Source organism: Oryzias latipes, chromosome 17 (genome assembly GCF_053564925.1).
Source record: "Oryzias latipes strain Hd-rR chromosome 17, Olatipes_Hd-rR_3.1".
In the NCBI taxonomy this organism is placed as follows: Eukaryota; Metazoa; Chordata; class Actinopteri; order Beloniformes; family Adrianichthyidae; genus Oryzias; species Oryzias latipes.
The window spans coordinates 19,297,452-19,319,342 of record NC_136253.1 but is presented as its reverse complement, the minus strand read 5'-3'; the positions used below and the strand labels follow the sequence as shown (position 1 = coordinate 19,319,342).

Here is a 21,891-nt window from a genome sequence, read left to right as displayed (position 1 = left end):
TGTCAATAAAGTTTAAACTAATGTCTGCAGACAGAAAATGTGCCTCCAACACAAATTTTCTGCATTTTAAATCTTTTCTGCCATCAAGCTGCTCAACTACTGTGGTAATACTTTTTTAATTTGTTGGTGCAAATTTAAAGGATTGTTTTGTGTCTGTAGAGGATCAATAAGTGAGTTTTGCATGTTAGGATAGAAAAAAATGTCTCAATAAAGAACTTTTCCTTGCTCCTAATGAGGTTTCTAAATGTCTTCTATAAGTCAGAAAATATATTTTGAATGAGCTGAGGTTTTAAGGCTGCATGGGGGTGTAGTGGTTTACACTCCTACCTTACAGGAAGAGGGCTGGGGTTCAAATTCCACCTGGGTCTTTTCTGTGTGGAGTTTACAGGTGTTTATTTTTTCCCTCCCACAGTCCAAAAAATGCTCCATCGATTGGTTACTCTGAATTGCCCCTAGGTGTGAATGTTTGTGTGTGGTTGTGTGGCCCTGCATCCAGGGCAGAGCCCACCTAAACCCAAAAGTAGGTGATATAGGCTCCAGCAATCCCTGACTCCAAAAGGGATTGAGCAGGTTTAAAAAAAATGGATTTTAAATTAAAGGAATCAACCCAAACATCATGTGAAGACCATCCCATCTCATCTGAAAACCTACTGCTGGCATGGAGTTAGGACGTATGAGCTTCTGATTGGTTCGAGGGGTTTATTTGGCATAATTTCTCCTCCACATCATGTCATTTCTTCAGTTAAAGCCACAAAGATTTGAATCTTGTTTGTATGGTTCAGCATATTATTACACATTCATTTTGTTTTCTGAGAAATGGTTAAATTTTTCAAAAACTCTCACAAAACGTGCTTTTTTTGTTGTATTTACATCACTGTTTTGGCTTTTACTCTTCTTCATTGGACTGACTTCTCACGGATCAAAACCTCCTAATTACACCTCCAGTGATAATTGTATGTCAAAGGCAGCTCTAAAGAGATTTGTCAGCAGGAGATCTGTATAACCTTTGTTTTGAACAGGTCTTCAGTCCACGGTTTAATAATGAAAATAGTAAAACTAAATGACATTAACTAACTGTTGCATCCAACTTTATTACATGACAAGACAGGTGTAGAGAAAAAGTGGTCAGAGCTGACTACAGCTCATTTGTTGGGATAATTTGGAAGAGATTGGTAAGTAAAAAAGTAAATTCACCACCTCTCTGCACGCTCACATAGAACCATAGTCGGGGTCATAGTGGGGTCAAAGACTGACAGTCCATTTATCCAGTCCAATCCAGTCTATCGTAATTAATAATCTTACTTTAAACAGAATTTCTGAAGTTATGGAATATCCGTTTTTACTGAAACAGCTTTGAGAGAGAGAGAGAAATCAGCTGAGAGCAAAAGGCACAGGCTGATTCTGAGACACACAAACTGAGGGAAAAGGTTTTAATCATGATTACTAAGTTTGTGACTAAAGTGTTTCAAAGCCTTAGATGGCAAACTCTATGAGAACAAATGCTGCAGCACCGCCACATTACAGCTGATGCAGCATGCAGAAAAAGCCACAACTGAAGCCTCTATTTGTTGTGCCAGGACTAAATGAACATAAGCAAGCATTTAAAAAAAACTTTTGGTATAGAAAAACAAATGTGATGCTTAAAATCTGGAAATGTTTCTTTTTTTTAATCGATACTCAGATCTGGCATCTCATTACTGCAGATGAGCACAAGTCTGAAGTCATTTTAGACTTAACACTAATAATCTTTGATTTGGTAGGTCAAGTGATCTGAGGGGGAAAAAAAGGAAATTTAATCTGCAAAAGATTATATGAGGGCATAGAGAAGCACAGCTCCAGTTTACTAAAAGAAACAGAACAGAAGTTATAGATGATGTATGAAAATGTTGGAAACCATTTTAGATGGAAAGTTTCTTTGAAAAAAAAAAAGTTGAAGGGGCTTTAAAAAAAAAGAAAAGAAAACACGATTGCAGCTGAATAAATTTCCATAAAAACTTCTGAAAGCATCCAAGTGCCAGAGACTGAGGCACTCTGATGGGTAATTGTACAAAATAGTCTGAAGGTATTATGTAAAAATGTGTAATTCCAGCTTTGAGCATCTTAATCTACACGCAATGTGCCAAAAAGGACAAGCTGTAGCCATGATAAGAAAAAAAAAAGCAAACTTGCTCAATAGTTCACAGTTATTATATTTCATGTGCTTAAGAATTCTAAGCACATTGAGTCTCAACAGTATCGATGTTCCAGTGGTCACACCAAATCTAGCCACTGAAATGGACACCAGCAGGAATCTGGAACTCTACTGTTTAGCCCTTGTGCTATCCTAGGCACATTAACATTGGGAGTTGGGTCATCTAGACCCACTAGACAGTGCTCTGAACCTTTTTTCTTCAATGATTTGTGATCTTCATTGGTGTCCATGGATTACATGAAATCTTTCCACCTTTATCCACCTTTGTCATGGTAGGAAGAACACGTCAATGTAAGGGTGGGGGTCATAGGATAGCACAAGGGTTAATGAAAAGCATTAACTCGCAAACTTTGGTTCATTATAAACCAACACATTGTCTTAAATTAATTTCAGTTTTAAATGCATGGAATTACAGCAGGTGAAAGCAGCATGGCAGCTTTCAGAAATGTTGCCCACTGTCTCCATCTTGTGGCCACAAAAAGAAGTGTTATTTTGAAAAAAAATCTTAAAATAGAAAATTACAAATTACAAAATTACAAAAAAATCTGCAAAAACGGCAACAGAGTGTAGATACCAAGTAAGAGACGAAAAGCATAATAAAAGGCGGCAGCTGTGTTATAGCATTTATTCACATATTTTATGGAATACAAAGCCTCCAAACCCTGATCCCTCTCCCCTCCCTTCCCTAAAAGAAGAGTGCACCTCTGATCTGATGGAAACTATTCAAAGGTTCAAAAAGAAGAGACAAAAAATCTGATATAAGCTGGAGTGTACAACTGTAGTTAAACTGGATTCTGGGGGAAAAGTTGACAACCAATTGTGGCTGAAGTCAGATGCAGAAATACTAGAGGGGCAGAGGAGTGATTCCTTCTGTTAAAAAAAAAAAAAAACTAATCTGATTTACATTTGACAATAACTTAATTTTTTTTGAAGAAAAGTTAGTAAAAGGAATGTAATATTTCTAATAATTTCACAAAAAGCTAGTGGGCAAGCAAAAAAAACAAAAACATTGGCGCACAAAAAGCAGAGTCAAATCCCAAACTGGCGGGCCCGAAAAAGGCGTGAAAAATTCTGTAGTGCACTAACACAACTTGAAGTGAATTTGTATCACTGGAACAGGAAAAAAAAAAAAAAGTTCTCATTAAAGTAAAAACTAAAGATTTGAAGTCTCTTTGTTTCTTTTGATTTTTTTCTTTTCTTTTATGTGAAAAAACAAAAACAAAGCAGGCTTGAAAACTATTGGATGGCAAAACAATTTACAAGTAAAATGCAAAGTAACTGATGCATCACCGCAATGACTCCAGACATTTCTATGCATGACAGATATATCAAAAGTTCTGCGAGTAAACAAGCATGTCCTACTCCCCACCCCCCCCTTCAAAGAACGTCCACACAGATTATAAGATGGATTTTAGGTCATACTGAATCTCTTTCTCACCACTACACACAAAAACACACCTGAAAACAACTTGAGTCAATATATTAGACAGAATCCGAGCGTTGTGGATTCAGAAGGTGCCGTTTGTAAAGAGCCTCAGGTCCTCTGTGTACGCCTGGTGACAGTAGATGTACTGTCAGGCTGGCCTTTTTTCAGAAAAGGCGGTTAATGTGGTGGATGGGGGGGGGGGGGGGATTAAAAACAAGTAGACAAAAAGAAAAAGAAAAAAAGACTTGTTGGTGGCCAAAGCAAAGAGAATAAATGCTCTGCAGCAGCCTGCTGTCCGTGTTTATTCTTCTTCTGCTTATTGATTTCCTCCGACCATGCAAAACCTTCTCTTCTTAGGTCCTCAAACCATATAGGAGTTCTGATTCTTCAGTTTGTCCAGTTCTTTGATTTGCTGCCTCAGAAACAGGATCCTGTAAGGACAAGGAAAAGCAGATGGTTTAAATACATGTCAGCAGCAGCTCGCAGGGGGGGGGGCAGGGTTGTAGCTGTGGTCTCACCTCTGTTCCCTCAGCGTGGCCTGAATTTCACACACTCTGACCAGGGAGCGCAGGTTTTTCATCTCTGTGCAGATTTCAGACATGTACAGGCTGCCCATGTTATAGAAGTCCTCGCGCAGCCGAGCCGCCTGGTGGAAAGTTTGGGGGAGAATGGTTTTGAACATCGCCTTACAAACGTCCTCTCACATCCTTCGCGTACTGAGAGAGTCTGAATGACCTCATGAACCCAGATTAGCACGCCTTTGTAAAGGTGAACCTCATCTCTCAACATCTTCCCTGTCTTTCATAATGAAATCAAGAAAAACCTTTAACGGTAGCTCCTCCCACAAACTGCAGGAGTATAATAATAATAATAATAATAAGCTTTATTTGTATAGCACCTTTCAAGATATAGAATCACAAAGTGTTTTACAGTAAACATAAAGGCAAGAAACACGTGATACAATACACATATAGAAATAAGACAAAGTTAAGAGAACGCCATTTTAAAAAGATACGTTTTAAGCTGCTTTTTAAAAGTACTGAGTCCACAGATCTGAGGCTAAGGGGGAAGGAATTCCAGAGAGATGGAGCAACCGCTGTGAAGGCTCTGTCACCTTTTGTTTTCAACAGAGTTCTTGGAATAACCAGCAGACCTCGGTCACAAGATCTCAGGGAACTGTTGGGAGTGTAAGGCTGTAGGAGGTTTGTTAGGTAAACCGGTGCTTGGCTTTTCAAAGCTCTGTATGTTAGTACCAGGATTTTAAAATGCACTCGGTAACGGATGGGGAGCCAATGAAGCTGGTTCAGCAAGGGGGTGACATGGCAATACTTAGAGGATTTTGTTAAGAGCCTAGCAGCAGCGTTCTGGACAACTTGAAGCCGTTCCAGAGATTTTTCCTTTAAACGTGTGAAAATGGAGCTGCAATAGTCGAGGCGTGTTGAAATAAAAGCATGGATGATCGTCTCCGTTTCTGAGCGTGACAGAATAGGACTCAGTTTAGCATTATTCTTCAACTGATAGAAACAAGAGCGAACAAGTGAGTTAATATGACAGTTGAGAGATAATACAGGATCTAAAATAACACCGAGGTTCCTCACAGAGGGTTTAATAAAAGCTCTCGACTATCTGAGGCAGGCATTTGTCCGGAGCGCACTTCGGTTTTAGATTCATTTAGTTGAAGAAAGTTGTCACTCATCCAGCTCCTGACAGAGTCCAGACACTTGAGTAGAGTCTGTATTTTAAAAACATCCTGTGGTTTAAAAGACACATATAACTGAAAATCATCAGCGTGAAAGTAGTAAGAAAGATCCTTCAAAGAACTTAAAATATGCTGTAAAGGCAGCAGATATAAGTTAAACATTAATTGTCCCAGGACAGACCCTTGTGGTACACCACAGGTAAGTGATGCTGAAGAAGATTTGAATTTGGAAAGACCTACATAAAATGACCTTCCTGACAGGTATGAGGGGAACCAATTTAAGGCGGATCCTGATATCCCGACCCAGTGCTTCAGTCTATCTAGCAGGACGTGATGGTCAATAGTTTCAAAGGCTGCTGTCAGGTCCAGCAGCAATAGCACAGAGCAATGTCCTGTATCACTTTCCATCAGGATGTCGTTTGTGACTCTAAGAAGGGCTGTCTCCGTAGAGTGAGCTTTACGAAAACCTGAGTGAAACTGAATGGGGGATCCCGTGACTCTCCAAAGCAGCCGTGAGCTGTGTGGCAACAACTTTTTCTAAAATTTTAGAAATAAATGGAAGGTTGGGTGATGGGTCTGTAGCTGCTGAGAAAGGACGGATCAAGCTCAGGTTTTTTGAGAAGAGGACGAATGACGGCTTTCTTGAAGTAGTCAGGGACTTGTCCAGACACCAGGGATGAGTTTATTATTGTCAGGACGCAGGGGCCAATGGACTGGAAAACCTCCTTAAAGAGAGATGTGGGCAACACATCAAGAGAGCAGGAGGATGTCTTCATTTTACTAACTAAGCTGACTGGCTCAGATAAAGAGATAGGTAGAAACTTCTCTAAAATTACAGACCGTGCTGGGCTAGGGACCAAAACAGCCCCAGCTGCAGGACGCAGAGAACCTTTGACTGATCGGACTTTTTCGATAAAAACCTATCACAATCATTGTTCGAACGAATGGGAGCGGCAGGTAGAATGGGCGTGACAATGTTATTAATGGTATCAAATAACACCTTGGTGTTAACGCTACTTTTAGAGATAAGATTAGCGATGTAAACTGACCTCGCATCCCTGACAGCACTGTTAAAAGAGACTAGAAGGTCCTTCAAATGAACCAAATGTACAGGTAGGTGGTTTTTTTTCCAAAGACGTTCGGCTTTTCTGCACGGCCGCTCAAGGTGACGAATACTGTCATTTAGCCAAGGGGATGCCTTTACAACAGGGGCTAGTTTAGTTTTAATAGGACAGATGTCGTCTAGAATGGACACACAGTATCTGTTAAAATGATCTATTAAAAGATTAACATCAGTGCCTGGAGATAAAACCAAGCAAAAAGCTTCAGAATCCCCTCACTGTCGCTCCCAACACCGGCTGAATCATGAAACCGGTGTGAACGTACATTCAGCTTTTAGACAGCGACTTTAAAAAATAAAAAATAAAAAAATGGTGGATGCAAATTTGGTGTGAAGGCACATTTGTTTGGAGCCGTGATCAGTTGCACCCCTACTACTCAACATAAAAAATAAATAAAAGAGGTGGATTGTACCTGCTTTTCAGTGTTCTCTGAAGGCCACCCTTGGATATGTTTGATGAGGTTGTCATCAAAATGAGCAGCCAGGGAGGGAGTGAAGGAGCCCGGAGCCTCGAGTTGAGTGTGGCTGCTGGATGCTGCGAGAGGCAGTGAGCCACTCGATACACTAGATCCTGTGCACAGAAGCTCCTGGCTGCTGGAATGAGAAACTTTTATACGTTCTGCTTAAAGGTTCAAAAAGTGATCTCCTGTCTTTTCTACAAAGACGGAAAACTTTTATGGCGTGCTGACTTCATTTCTGTGAAGCTACCTTCTCTGCTGCAGAGTTCTGGGGTCTTCAGGACGCTTTTCTGTTGTCTGGGAAAAGGGAGCTGCTCCTTGTTTTCCTGAAGACATACTGCCCTAAAAGAGAGAACAGAGGCCAGAGAGAGGAGAAAAATGTGAGTCCAAACAAAGCAGCTGTGGAAAAACCACAGAGATAAAGCATCCTGAGGTAGAGCAGACATAACAATACAAACGACAAAAAAAAGGGGATTTATGAGCAGCAAGAAGCGCACCTTTGTCCCTCCCACTCACCCTGGTTTGTGTGGATGTGATGCTGGCAGCGTGCATGCCCAGAGGGGGCTTCTGGGTGTTCTGGGGTACGCCATTCCGGGGTGAAAGGTACGGCCGCGGTGATGACGAGTCGGTCGCCAAAGAGACCGGGGATGGACTCGAATGCTGAGCTGAAAGCAAAAGAAACAGATGTTCATGATTTTGCAGACTCAAGCCATCACATGGAAGCTGCTGGTTTGTAGTTTAACTCATCTCAACTACACAAAACCCCAGAAAAGGCGTTACCACGGGCAACAAAACAAAGAAATCGAGTCTGATGAGACTTGAAAACTCTCTGGATTGTAATTTTGATACTTAAAGTGAGAACAAGAAAAGAAATTTAGGATAATATCTATAAAAAAAAAAGATCTGAAGTGCAGCAAGTGCCAGACGACGCTGTACCTTGATTGGTCTGCTGAGCGGCGGCGAGCAGAGCAGTGACGTTGAAAGCAGGTCCAGCAGCGAGGAGCTTATGAAGCACAGACCGCAGGGAAGCTTGAGTGACAGCAGCTGTCAAGACTGCAGGGAGGGCATGGAGACACACTCATGTTAGTCAGGAGGAGAAAAGCACAAACGCCATCCGTCAGGAAACGCGGGCTAGCCGCCAATGGAGCCGACTTTTTTTTTTATAAGTTTATATTTCATGTGTGATGAAACCGGAAATCAGAAGGAGGAAGTGGAAGGTTAAAGGCAAGCGCGTTCTAACAGAACAGAAGGAAATTCCTCTCCAGGTGACTGTTGAAGTGTTTGAGGTTAGAAGCTGCAGCATTCGCTTTTCTATCATCATCTCTGACCACCGAAGCGTGTCTGCACGTCTTTAAACAAACTTTGCAGCACTTTAACACCTTTGAAAAACTATATTTGCTATCAATTTAAACTCACATTTTTTACAAAAAAATGTCTTTTTTTTTTTAGATAAAAAGGATTTTTTTTTGAATCAGCAAGATTCTGAAATGTGCAACCTTCTCCGTCTGCTGGCTTGTTAGAGGACTTCTGATCTGTCCTTACTTATAGGAAAGACTTTACAGAAAGCTGTAGAGGCACAAACTCCTCTCCCATCCTCACCCTCGTTGAGTTTGGCCACGTCCATGCTGCCGTTGTTCATCTGCAGCGTCGCCTGCAGCGCCGGCAGAAGCTGATGCAGCAGCGCCGGGTCCTGGAGCAGCGCAGACGACAACACGGATGCAGAAGCCTGGCCCGAAGCGGACGAGGAAGAGGAGGATGATGATGATGAGGTGTTGGAGGGGGCAGAACCTAAAGCAGCAGCAGAGTTTAGGCTCTGAGCAGAAGAGGAAGAGGAGGAGGAGGAGTGGCTGGAGCTTGAGGGGGTAGACTGTTCTCCTGCCGTCGGCTCTGTGGAATAAAAACGTCGCTTTGAAAAAGACGAGTAAACAAAGGTGCGCGGCTCATTTCTCCGGGTCAGACTTACTGGATGCAGCTTTGTCCTGCAAGGCCTCTTGTCGGTAATCCATGTCTTTCGGGAAACTGTTCGTTGCCATCTTGGTCGTGTCTTTCTGACGTTGTTCCCTAAAGCAGAAGTAAATAAATACATGCGATGAAGTAAAAGAGATGAAGAGCTGCTTGCAGCCTCCTGTTTTTTTTTGGTTTGTTTCTTGTTTTAATTATAGCAGGGCATCTATCTGAGGAGCAGCTTACCTCTCCAGCAGGTCCTTGGGCTTCTCCCACTGGGAGACCTCAGTCCTACAGTTGTAGTAGTACTTTTTCCCAGAAGAGCTAATGTGTTCGGTCCAGTCGTCTGCTGGGTCCTGGTGTTGAGACAGAAGAAACAATTAAAGATATTAGTGAAATACAGTTCTTTTGCACTGATTGGATTTTTTTTTTTAATGAAACTACCATCTTCATATTAGAAAAACATCTTTAAATCTGACCATCTTTAAATGTATTTTAAAAGGCGTCGCCAGGGGTCTTTTAATTATGATTGTCGTTTTTAGTTAAAATCACTTTTCAAGGGCATAGTTTCTGCAGAGTAGCAGGAGTTCATTAAAGATTTTGGGTGGGACTGTGGTTCCTTTAAAGGAAAGCTTTTTGAGCTTTTAAAAGAAATATGCACCTCACTCTTGACATGACTGTATATCTCATGTTTTAACCTTTTCACTACTGTTCATTTTAACTGTATTGTCTTTTCTATTTATTGTTTTAACTGTATTTTTTCATAGGTCTCAGGTCTCCTTTGAAAAACAGATCGTATCTCAATGGGACTTCCTGGTAGCTCAGATGAAGAAATAAAAGACGTACCTGGATCGATTTGTCTGCAAATGGATGCATCAGCCTGCAGCACGGAGCTTAATGACCGCCCAGCAAATTTTCTACGTCGGCGCCTTATTCACAACGATTTAAATAAGGACATACAAATTCAATTTTAATCCTAATTTTCTTTTTAAATGTCCTCTATCATCGGAAAAATGCCAGAAGAACAAATGAAAAACACCAAAAACCCAGTTTTTGTTGGACTTGGTTTTAAAGTTGCCTTAAACTGATAAATTCCTATTCTATGTTATGCTTACCAAAAAAAAAAAAAAAAAAAGAACTGGTTGTAACTCAATGAACTTGCTGCAGGTAAGAAAAAGCAGAGTTTGATGGAAGTGAAGAGGAAAAAAAGAGACGGATTTCTTTAACTCTTCGATTCTGTGTTTCTGTTTGTCAGGAAAAAAGGATTTAGTGTTTTATAGAACCCAATAAAATTTGTTGAACATTTTTAATAATTGGATCAATATTAGATGAAACTGTGCCAAATCGATTATGAAACCAAACTCAACGGAATTAGGATTTTTGGCAGTGATCCCAGGATTTATTAAAACCAGGGTTAATTGTGATAAGGAACAGAAGTTTGGCCATAGAATGAAACATTGAGAATTACAGGGAGAAAGAAAAGATCTCACAGTAATTATTTGATGTCATTCAAACCACATCCTGAAAGAAAAACCGATCTAGCAAAAAGCAAGTTTGTGCTACAGCTGTGTAGATGATAGTTTGTACAATTTTATTAAAGTTAAAGGAGAAAAAAATGCGATAGAGCAAGCACTATATGCAAAACTGACTGATGCATTATGGGTGAAAAATTCTACCTGATAAATGAAGATTTGTAAACTGCACACTGAGACAAGAAAGCCAATGCAGGGTCCTAAACCAAACCTTTCTTTTAGTTACCAGTTCTCCTGCATATGAACACACTTGAGCCGATCAAATTGAATCGGACAATTATAAAAGCAGTTATCAGTATGAAGCAGCTACAACATCACATTTTTTAAGCTGATCTTTCAGAGCTGCACAGTTTGGGAACAACAACGGCCTGAATGTGGGACTGTGAGTGACAGATCTGCATAAAAGTCGACAGAGTAACCAAAAACAGTATGCTCCTCCAAAAATCTGAAGAACTCAAGTGATGTAAGTATCAGCCATCGTCTCACCCTGTCTGCAGGCTTGCTCTGAGCAGCATGAGGGTCAGCGCCATGCTGGGCGCTGTTGTTGTGGGAAGCCTCCTGAGGCGAGCCGCTGGTGCCTGCAAGAAAACCTTTCGCTTAATAAATCACGTCATAAAACGTCGTCATCATCATCTATTACAAAGTCCCAGCTGAAAATGAAGAGGGAAGATCTTAAAAAAAATATGGCAACAACTTTGATGGCAGGAAAGGATACTGAATAAGGTATTCATAGGAAAATGGATAAAATGGTTGATAGCCCTCTGTTAACAGAAGAAAAATCGACAAGGAATAAAGCTAGAAATTGACAAAAGCGTTAAAGTGAAAATAGGAAGCTTGAAGCCTGTTGGGCTGCATCCTCTGGATGTGACATCATGAGGAAAGTTGAAGACAAAATCAATTGGTACCAAAACAGGTCAAGAACAATCACTAAAAAAAATGGTAAATTTAAGGTTTAGAAACACTGTTAGATGGCCGTCTTAGCCAACCGAGGCTTTTTGTGAGATAACCAAGAAAGACACCACTGATAAGAGTACGGATGCACCGAAGCAATTCAGCTGAAATTGCCTGAAAGGCATCTTTTCAGTATTTAACCTCAAAACACTTGGCCTGAAACAGGATGTGAGGCAATCGAAACCACATCTGTGAGCTGGAAATATTTTTCTGTGTCAGAGACAGATAAAGGAATAGGAATTTGTAAATTGCGTGTGCTGAAATATTAAGAGGTGGTGCAAGTGCAAAGAGTTTTTGAAGCATTCTGAAAAGCTGAGGGGTCCTCCCCCAGGACGAACAGGCGGTGTACCAGAACTATTTTGAGAAGAATTAGCTTATCTAACTCTACAACTACATGTTTAAATAGTCCAGCAGGCTTCATCCAGATGGAGTTGGAGTATGGCTGGAAGCACGAGACGAGCCAGAGGTAAAGTCCACAGCAAAGACGATTTATTTTGGGGAAAAATCTAGATTTTATTTTCCCAGCTTTATGCTCTCTCGCGCTTCCGTTGTTAGGGAGTAAAAAACTGGTTGTGACTCAATGAAGCAGGTAAGAAAAAGGAAATTCTGCCAATTGCTTTTGTGTAGCTTCAGTTTAAGCTGCTAAAACAGCAGAACATACGAGAATTTTCCAGACAGAACTAGAGGATAATCCTGTTGGACTTACAGAAAGTTTTATAAAATGTGTTGATTTAGAGTCAGCGGTGTCGTTAGACAATGATGCTACGGTGCTATCAGGCTACGCTAACGGGCTGTTCCGTGTGTCGCCTACATGTGATCACGAACCGGTTTAAAGGTGGACTATATTTTCACGGAGTCGACTTTGATATGTGGTGGATAAATGCAACAAAATGAATTCAGAAAAACTGTATTTTGTAAATAAAATAAGAGGTACTTTGAATGGAACTTTATTAGAAGTACCTTCTGTAACATTACAGAGCCGGCGTTGAGCTAAAGCCCTCGTGAGAGCGCTGCTTCTTTACTGTCAATGGCAAGAATCCAGAACACGATCATGTTTTTGTTATGATTCCATGTAAAAACAAAATCACCTGGAGGAAGAGTAAGAAAAAATGTTTTTTTTCTGTCAATCTGTTCCCGTTTAGTAAATCTGTCCTAAATATATTCCATCATTTGTCATTTTTGTTAAAGACAGTAAAAGCAGGGAAGGAAAAATCGATTTCGTATTGAAAAAATAGAGATTTTATTTTTTGGCTATATCGCCTAGCTCTAAATTATGGATGTTATACCTACAGCCATAGGATTGGATACGTCAGAACAAAATACCATCAATATTTCTAAAAACTTCACAACCATTAACATGGGGGGGAAAAAAGCATATTTTGGCTCATTAATCTTTAGTTACGATATGAGAAGGGGCCTGAGTAACTTAATTCTGTGATGGGGCTCTTTAACTGCATGTCAAAATAAATGTTTTAACTTTTTCCCCAGAATGCTAATTATAGTCATACATTTTCCACAATTGGACAGCGACGTTATTCATTTTTTGGAGTGGCGATCCACTGTAATATTAACTTTAAATCTTGTTCACTGTATCTTGCAGCACTAGAGAATTCCCAACGGTGCACTTTAATTTGAATCGCCCTTTCATGAAGGCTGACGCGGAAAAGCGGCAGTAGTTGTTATAGGTGGGTGGGGTCACAGTCACAGTGCTGCGTGATTGGACCCTTTCCCTATGGAAGGGGAAAAAAAGCGCCTTGTAAGGAGAGATTGTCTCTAAAACATCAAATTAAACAGTAATATGAGAAATTTCAAACAAATTCTTTCATATTGAAAATCTGATGATAAAAAGGCAAAAAATAGTATTAACTTGTCACTTTTCCAATCTAAATTTTACATACATAAATGCAGAGTAAAAAAAAAGAAAACTCTAAAATTTACTGGATTTATGATAGAAATGTTTCAATTTTATGAATATGATAAAAAGATGAGTACATCCAAAGCATGTAGCACTGGAACAATATGTGCTTTTTTGTTAGATTAAGATTTCCCTCCCCTGAGAATTTTTTTCTTTTTTAGCAATTTATTTATTACTAGCAAACATCCTTTTTGCTAATTATGTTCCTGTTATTTTTTATATACTGTAATTGATTCTATTTTTGGAAAAGTAATTCTGATTATCTGCTAATTGATGATGTGGTGACGATGATGATTTGGTATACTGTTCAATAAAGTAAAGAAAATGTCAAACAGACAACAGATCAGGGTTTACTGTTGTCTCACACTCTTTAGATTTAAGTGCTAAGATTAACTGCTAGTTTTAGATTTTATAAGAACTTCTTAGGATCACATTCTCATTTTGCTCATGTTTTGTTCTGAAATGACTCATTTTAGATTATTACACTAGTATTTTGTCACAACAATTAGGTAGAAAAAAACTAAAAAATACAACCCATTTGTTTAGACCTAGGAAAAAAATACTTAATGGGTTATATAACATTTCTTTTGAAGTAATTCTATTTAACAGCTTTTTTTTTAGCTTGTTTTACACTTTTTGAACGCTTGTGTGGAACTCCTAGTTTCTAGATTTGGGCATCATCCTATAAAATTTCTTGTTAAGTAAAAATTACTTGCTGCATGTACTGAGGCTTTTCCTACTTTCTAGTGATTATCTACTTAGTGTATTCCTTTCCTATTTTTGGGTTACCTCTTTTTACCGCAGTCATGGCGACTCACGTTTGCAAGTTTATATCTAACAGGGGTTCTCAACGTTTTTGTAGCAGAGGGCCAAACTAAGAACTCCACGTTAGACTGGGGGCCAATTCTGGTGAAAAAAAAATGTATTAACAGAAAAAGTTGTTTATCATAACTTTCAATGACCAAGTGTCATTTGTACAGTTAACCAGGCCCTCCAGATGTTTTCCCAGTTGCAGTCAGAGGTTGCTGCCCAGATCTTCTACTCGTCTAGTAATTGTATCATTTGATAGACTTATTTCTTGAAACTTTTTCTTTTGCTCTGGACAAACAATGTCAGCTACTTTCAGTATACGTTGTTTTTACAAACTCCCCGTCACTTAAGGGCTTGCTACGCCGGGCTATTTCCAAAACCACAACGTAGCTAGCCTTTGTCACAGCTTCACTGGATTTAGACATTTTTGTAAACATCTGCTGTGCAGCATAGCCTCGTTGTAGTTGTTGGAGCTTATTGTTACGCTCCTCACCGGTAAATTTGTCATAGTTTTTATGATTTGTAACATAGTGACGATTTATGTTTAATTCTTTGAGCATTGCATTTACCTGCTTGCAAATAAGGCACATGACTATATCCTGACCATGAGGTACGACAAAGTAACCATTTGTCTACTTGGCTTGAAGGCGCCTTTTCTCCTCGCCAACACGTTTTTCCTCAAAGGAACCTACTCTGGCTCTCTTTTTTTGAGGGCTACATAAAATTTTCCCGTGGGCCGCCATTGGCCCCCGGACCGCACTTTGAGAACCCCTAATCTACAAAGTTTAGCTTTCCCACAGTCATATGGCGTTCAGGCGTCAGCATCGGCCCTATGTTTAATCTAACATGGATCGATGCAGAATATAATGTGTGTGTGTGTGTGTGTGGGGGGGGGGGGGGGGGGGGCACAGCCTCAACCATTGAACGGTCTAAAGTGGACGCCAGTCAGTGACAATGCAAGAAATATAGCAAAAGCAATAGAAAAAAAGCCAGCTAAAAGCAACAGAGTGCATGGTTCACACACTACATTTAATTGTCAATGAGGGAATGCTGACTCAGCACAGTGTAAATGACACGCCAGTCATTTGTAGAAGGATTGTTGGCCACTTTAAACAATCTCAGCTGGGAATCTCATATTTCATTCTGAAACCATTTAAATAATTCAAGCAAGATGTGAGGACACAGCGTGATGCTGCTTATTACAAAATGGAAAGCCTCCTGGTGCAAAAGCACACCTAGGCTTGAACTTGAACATCCTGCAATATGAAAGGAGAGTCTTCTCTCTCTCTTTTCTCGTCCCCTTTGAGGAGATAAGTAAAAAGATCGTCAAATGCATTAGAGTCAGATGTTATTGTCCTGATTTTACACTAAAGCATCTATTAGGCACAGAAACTGAAACGGATCACCGAATGGAAACTACGACAAAAAGTATCCTTGGAGTCGGCCAACTCGGAGTCTGCCATCAACTCAGACCCACTCCTCTTCCTCGCAACTGTACTTAATCTATGATTTCAGGATCATTACTTGGAAATAGAGATAAAACAATGAATGGGAGAAAAGATTCAGTTGGTTGAAGCTAGGGCTGTGATGATAACCGCATCACCGCGGTGATGAGATGATCACCGCGGTGATGACTCGTCACTGCACGTTCTGCATATGGTGCGTGATTTGAACTATAATAAACACATTCATCTTTGCTAATAATTTACTTTTTCGGCGAGTCCTGTGATCAAACTTCAAGGGCTTCTGGGGGAAATAGCCCACATCCTACGCAAGGGACGGACAGTCCATTATACATATTATGGGGGGAATTTTTTTGTGTGTGTCTGATTTTAATTAACTGCTTTCCATTTTTCAGTACTTGTAATGTTTACAGATAATGTTAAATTAAATACACACAAACACGGGCATAAAAGACAATAGCGTAATTAAAACAGTTGGAGTTAGTTATATTTTAATTGCAAGTTTGCCTGCCGGTAGCTTCATATGGTATAGGCAATATAACCTATGGCGGCCCTCGAGAATTTAGTGTCTAAACCAGGGGTGTCAAACTAATTTCACATCAGCATAGTGGTTGTCCTCAAAGGGCCAGATATAACTTATACATGTAACTAAATGTAATGTAATTTCCATTGTATTCGTTTCCATTACAAGCTGCGTGCGTTCTGGAGTGCGCGACGCAGCCACCCGCCGGAGGATTTTGTGTTCGGCGGCAACACCGCGATCCTGCTGCTTCATCTGGGTGATCAAAAATCCCACACTGTCACAGTTGAAGTGCACCCGCATGAAGAACGAGGAGCACAGCTAAATGCATGAGCCTTTACTGTCCTGCAAGAGAATACTCCAAGTAGGAGTTTAATTTTGACCTGGAAGGTGACGAGCTCAACTGTTTAACCTATGCCTAAAAATAAGGGTCCTCTTGGACCCTCTTGGAGAAACAACCAAGTCCTCTATCCTGATCTAAAATACCACAGAAATATCTACGCTCCCTGCAGGAGCATCAACAACGAGACTGTTGTTGCATCTCATGCCCTTGATGACAAAGGAAGTAGACTTCACTCTAATAAAGCAGAAAAGATTCTGTTCATCAAAAAGAATCAGCTATTTTTTATTATATAAAAAGACAGGACTTTGCTATTAGTGAATATACATTATCTATCCATCCATCCATCATCTATCCAGGCCGCGGGGACAGCAGTCCTAACAAAGACACCCAGACTTCCCTCTCTCCCTGACCACTTCCTCCAGCTCCTCTGGGAGCGACCCCTGAGACGTTCCCAGGCCAACCGAGAGACAGTGTTTCCAGCGTGTCCTGGGTCTTCCCCAGGACCTCTGCCCATTGGGACATGCAGAGCACCTCCACAGGGAGGGGGCATCTGAACCAGATGCCTTAGCCACCTTTGACCTCACGCAGAGGAGCAGCGGCTCTCTACGGGTGACCGAGCTCCTCACCTCATCCCTAAAGGAGCACCAAGCCACCCTACGGGGGAAGCTCATTTTGGTCATGACGAATGGTTGTAAATATAGGTCAGTTATGGCTTTATCCATTCTGGCACATGTGTTAATGTATTTTATTAATAATAATAATAAGTGGGTTATAAAAACCTTTATCTGATAACATTGTTTGGATGTAGAGGTAATGGAATGCAAGTTACCTTATAAACAATATTGGATTTTTGTAATTTGCCCAAAAAAGGAATTTTGATAGATTTTTTTGTTACTGAAACGCATGTCAGATATTTAAGATTTCTAGTTTGAAATAATTAGCAGAGATTGTAATTTTTTTTTAATTACTTGGCATATTGCTGCAGTTCTATCTAGAAACATATCAAACATTAAAAAAAAAACATGTTTTTTCTAGTCATACCTAAAAATAAAAAAAGTAAAAATGCCTGCTGTATTATGTTAAAGACAATTGAGATGAACATTTTATAAAAAAATATGAGTATTAAGACATAAAAAGCTCTAAAATATCAAAATAAAATTCGAGCAAGGACCAAATATTTCATGCAATGTAATATAAAGCTATAACAAAAGGGTAATAAGCCTAATTAAGAAAAAGTGATGAAGATATGTGATAGAGATTATTTTCCTGTTAAAGGAAAGGAAATATAGTATTCAGTTACTTGAATTTTTATTTTTTGTAAGTGTTGTGAACTGTCTTTGTTGTTTTCAGGCAATAAGACCAAGTACTAATGCTAGTAAGTACCATATATTCTGTTTCATTTTTTTCAAAGTTTTTACAGAAACCTCGAAGTAGACGAAAATCCATTTCATGTAAAGGCAAAAATTGGATTTTTATTCTGATAGTAATAAAATTACCTCGTCCAAACTTACCATTCTTTCCTCGAACACTGTGGGAGACTCGGGCCTTGCTATGTCCGGCATTGTCGCCATGTCTACTAACGGGACTTTCATCCGACCGTCGCAGTACCTTATAAGGAGGGATGGGATCCGATAAGCCGTCCCGCACCTTGTCATAGCGGTACAGGCTACCGGACTGACTCTTTGGCTGGGATTTATGGGCCTAGAAAGGATAACACAAAAGATGTGTTGAGATCGTTTTCGTCGTACAGGGTTTAGCTGAGCCATGGCTTTATACGTGCAAAGATGTATTGTTTTTAAGTTCTGAATCCAAACTGACTGACTGGAATCTGGGGGTTTTTTGGGCAGTGATCCCCAGATCTAGTTCCACAGCATAACTGAAAATCCACGGAAGGAATTTCACTAGAGCAGTCAGTCATCATTTTGCCTTTCTAGAAAATACTCTTCAATAAAAATAAAACAAAAATTCCTCAGCAGAGCAGCTCTAACGCGATACCCGGTAAGGAGGAATTTCATTTTTCATCACCTGTGTTTCATGTTGTACATATGATTACTTCAAACAGACTTATGGATCCTTGAGTTGACCTGTCTTTTGATAAGATGTACATGTTTCTTTACTCTGGGCTACAGTAATTTCAAGTTCAGTAAAGTGTAAATACAGTAGATCAAGAAAAAACCTGTGTGATGAGATCATTTTTGGATAGACTGGCTCTTTGGCCGGGATTTGAGGGCCTAGAAAGAAAGCATTTGTTGAGATCACTTTGGTCTTCCAGGGATTAAAACATAGTTCAAGTAAAATAATAAACAACTCCATATGAGTTGTGGTTTCATAAAGGCAAATAAATAAAGATTCAAGGTAGACCAATGTATTTGCTAAGGATGGCCCAGTTAAAGTTTCATTATAGTTCATTTCACGTTAAGACTTATTTTAAATAACATTGACTTGAATGTATTTTTAATGGGAGGGCGCTGGACGCCAGTCAAGCTTAATAATATGGCAGGTAGGATTTATACCTGATAGGATTGTGAATCCCTTCTGTCGTTGAACCTGTGGAGATACAGAGAAAATTAATTCAATATAATTTAACAGTTGTGCATTTCGATTTCCCCTTCTTTAGCAGAAGTGAGTTAAGTTAGCACGGTTAGCACTACGTATAGCTATTAGCCAACACTTTTAGCAGAAGTTTGAGAGAGAAATAATATTGTAAGTGTGCATTTAATCAAAATAATCCACCACCTAAAGGTGATATTTATCACTTTGGCGTTAGCTAACGTTCTGTTAACGTTAGCTACAACCCGGAACCTAAGCTAACTAGCATGCTAGCTGCTACGAGGAAACAGCCGGCCTTTTCGATAAAACATTCGCGTTCCACTTCCAAACACATTATCTGGTTTTAAGGCTAGTGATCGATTTACCCATCGCTGACTCTTGCTGGTTTCCTTGCATACATCACCATCAAGACCGTGGTGATGAGTATGCGTGTGTGAGGGGGAACCGTGGCCTCCTGTCTGTCTGCTTTCAGTTCTTTTTTTTTTTTTTCCTCCGCTTCCTGGTAGGAGCTTAGTTTATCCTATAAACCTGACAGCTGAGAAACTCCAACTGAGCCCCAGAACTGCATAGCGGGTGGTCTTTGCTAAAAGCCACCCTCAGCGCATCATCTGACATGTAGTTTAGGTATATGATCTAGGCTCGGGCGATGTAGCTCGGCGGATGCAGCAGGAAGCGGTGAAGCCGGAGCCAAACGTCAAGTTCAGAGTGTAAAATGAACTTCCGGTGTTGCCCTTCAAATTAAACCTTAAGTCGCCCAAAGAAAATCAGTAATAACGGGAGCACTTCATGAGGAAACACAATGTAGAAATTCATTACTTGTGTTGTCCTTTCGATCGCTTAATAAGCAATGGCTTTTGAGTGAGAAAAACACTGAGCCACTGCCTTATGTGAATGTTGTCATTTCATCCATAACTTTTATAGACTCCCTTTACATAGCTGTTGTTAGAGTCTATCCCTAACATCCCATCTAATCTAAATTGTCTTTTTTCACCTTTCAACATGTTCCTTCACCACCGTGAATCAACTTTCACTGATTTGTTTGGTCTAATTTGGAAATTTAGGGGAGGGGTTTGTGGGGGAAAAAATGAGATTTAATCAACTTACATTTAAGTTAATTTTTTGTATCAAATTGGTTGTTTTTTTTGGAGCCATCATCAATTCAAATCAATTTTATTATTATATGCGCCACCGCAGTGGTTAGCACTCTTGCCTCACAGCAAGAAGGCCCCCGGTTCAAGTCCTGGCTGGGGGACATGAAAAACACAACATCAACGGGGGACCTTTCTGTGTGGAGTTTGCATGTTCTCCCCGTGCATGCGTGGGTTTTCTCCGGGATCTCTGGCTTCCTCCCACCGTCCAAAAACATGCTTCATAGGTTGATTGGCAACTCTAAATTGTCCATAGGTGTGAATGTGAGAGTGAATGGATGTGTGATTGAGGATATTCTACCCTGCGACAGACTGGCGACCTGTCCAGGGCATCCCCTGCCTACGCCCAAGTGGCCGGGATAGGCTCCGGCAACCCCGTGACCCCGAAAGGGAATAAACGGTAAAAGAAGATGAATGAAGAAAGAAGATGAATAGCCCAATATTACAATAATAGTCATCTCAGGGGCCTCATACCAGAAATTGTATAGTGGACATAAAATCAAAAGGATCATGAAAGTCAAACTATTAGATAGGTAAATTCTAAACTAAACTAACTAAACAGACTAAACTGAACTGGGCATCCCTGCCCTTAGACCCTCCTTCGCAGTAAAAAAAACTCCTAAAAAAAATCTGGATTCCTGAATTCCGGAGGGAAAAAAAACACAAAACCTCAGGGGTGTCCACATGAGGGATCCTACCCCAGGACAAGCGATGTACCAGCACGATTAGAAATATTAGCTTATCTAACAGTACAACTACATGTTTAAATAGTCCAGCCGATGGGCTTCTTCCAGATGAAGTTGGAGGCCGGCTGGGGGCGCGAGACAAGCCAGACGCAAGTTATACAGCCAAGCGTAGGAGCAGGAGCAGAGACGAGGTACATGGTCAGGTAAAGGAGCACAGACGAGCCAGAGTTGAGGTCCACGGCAACTGAAATCTGGAATCACTCCCACTGTCCTGGGGGGGAGTGGGAACGAGGGACAATACATGAATCACACAACACCCAACAGAGGCATGGAGAACTAAATGATAAATAAATGAATGATCAAGAATAGACGAGAGAAGGAGAGGAGGAGAGGAGAAGTAGATGAGAGTAGAGGATAGTACCCCAGTGCACCATACTTTCCCAAACTTCAAACTTCTAGCAGCCAACTAACAAGTAATTGTCATTGTTATTAAGTTAAATTCAAATATGTTAATAGTAAGTGAAATATTCTCTGATTATTAGCTAGTCTAGCAATAAGCCTGTCCAAGGAAGAATCTCATAAGCCTAACTTTGAACCTACAAACTGTGTCGGCCTCTCTTACACGAGCTGGGACCTTATTCCATAAGACAGGGGCTTGTCCTGCATTTTTGTGAGCGAAATGTTCTGTTTAATTGGTAAGGCACCATGAGATCTTCAATATAGGATGGGGTTATACCATTTTGAACTTAGTTCAGTATGAAATTATGAGTGTCTTTCTCTGTAAAACTAATCAATGCTTAAGTACCGGTATTTAGTGGGTTAAGGCAGTTTCTTCTGTTCTGCAGTTTCTTCTGTTCTTATTTGATATTTAAATTATTTATTTTCTCTTTTTATTAGTTTTATGTGTGTATGTACATACATTTATTTATTAATTTATTTTTAATTTTTTAGTCACACTAACCATTTTATATGTCTATTAAGGTTTATGTAATTATTTGTTTCTTGTTCATGTTTTAAATATATTCAATTTTAATTTTATTTCTTTTACATTTTATTTGTAAATCCAGTGTTTTCCTCTGAGGGATCCTCCACATCGGTGACTGACCCTTCTCAGTGAAAGGGGTCGCTGCAATGG

At 40.0% G+C, this 21,891-nt stretch overlaps 1 protein-coding gene across 4 annotated transcripts; it reads right to left on the bottom strand.

The window, feature by feature from the left end:
• Positions 1–2,802: 2,802 nt before the first annotated feature.
• LOC101169236 (WW domain-containing adapter protein with coiled-coil-like) lies at positions 2,803–19,644 on the bottom strand. Of its 4 annotated transcripts, none has more exons than XM_011486425.4 (14): positions 19,288–19,631; positions 18,886–18,919; positions 18,549–18,603; positions 17,884–18,073; positions 10,857–10,948; positions 9,085–9,194; positions 8,858–8,955; positions 8,494–8,781; positions 7,831–7,947; positions 7,411–7,559; positions 7,145–7,236; positions 6,850–7,030; positions 4,136–4,263; positions 2,803–4,048 (listed from the first exon to the last, which is right to left on the bottom strand). In XM_011486425.4, the coding sequence occupies exons 1-14, from the start codon at positions 19,316–19,318 to the stop codon at positions 3,979–3,981; spliced, it is 1,635 nt and encodes a 544-aa protein (XP_011484727.1). In that variant the 5' UTR covers positions 19,319–19,631; the 3' UTR covers positions 2,803–3,978. The 4 variants fall into 4 exon arrangements, with proteins under 4 accessions (XP_011484727.1, XP_011484728.1, XP_023820866.1 ...); XM_011486426.4 differs by having other exon boundaries at positions 6,850–7,027; XM_023965098.2 differs by lacking the exon at positions 18,549–18,603 and having other exon boundaries at positions 19,288–19,644.
• Positions 19,645–21,891: the final 2,247 nt, after the last annotated feature.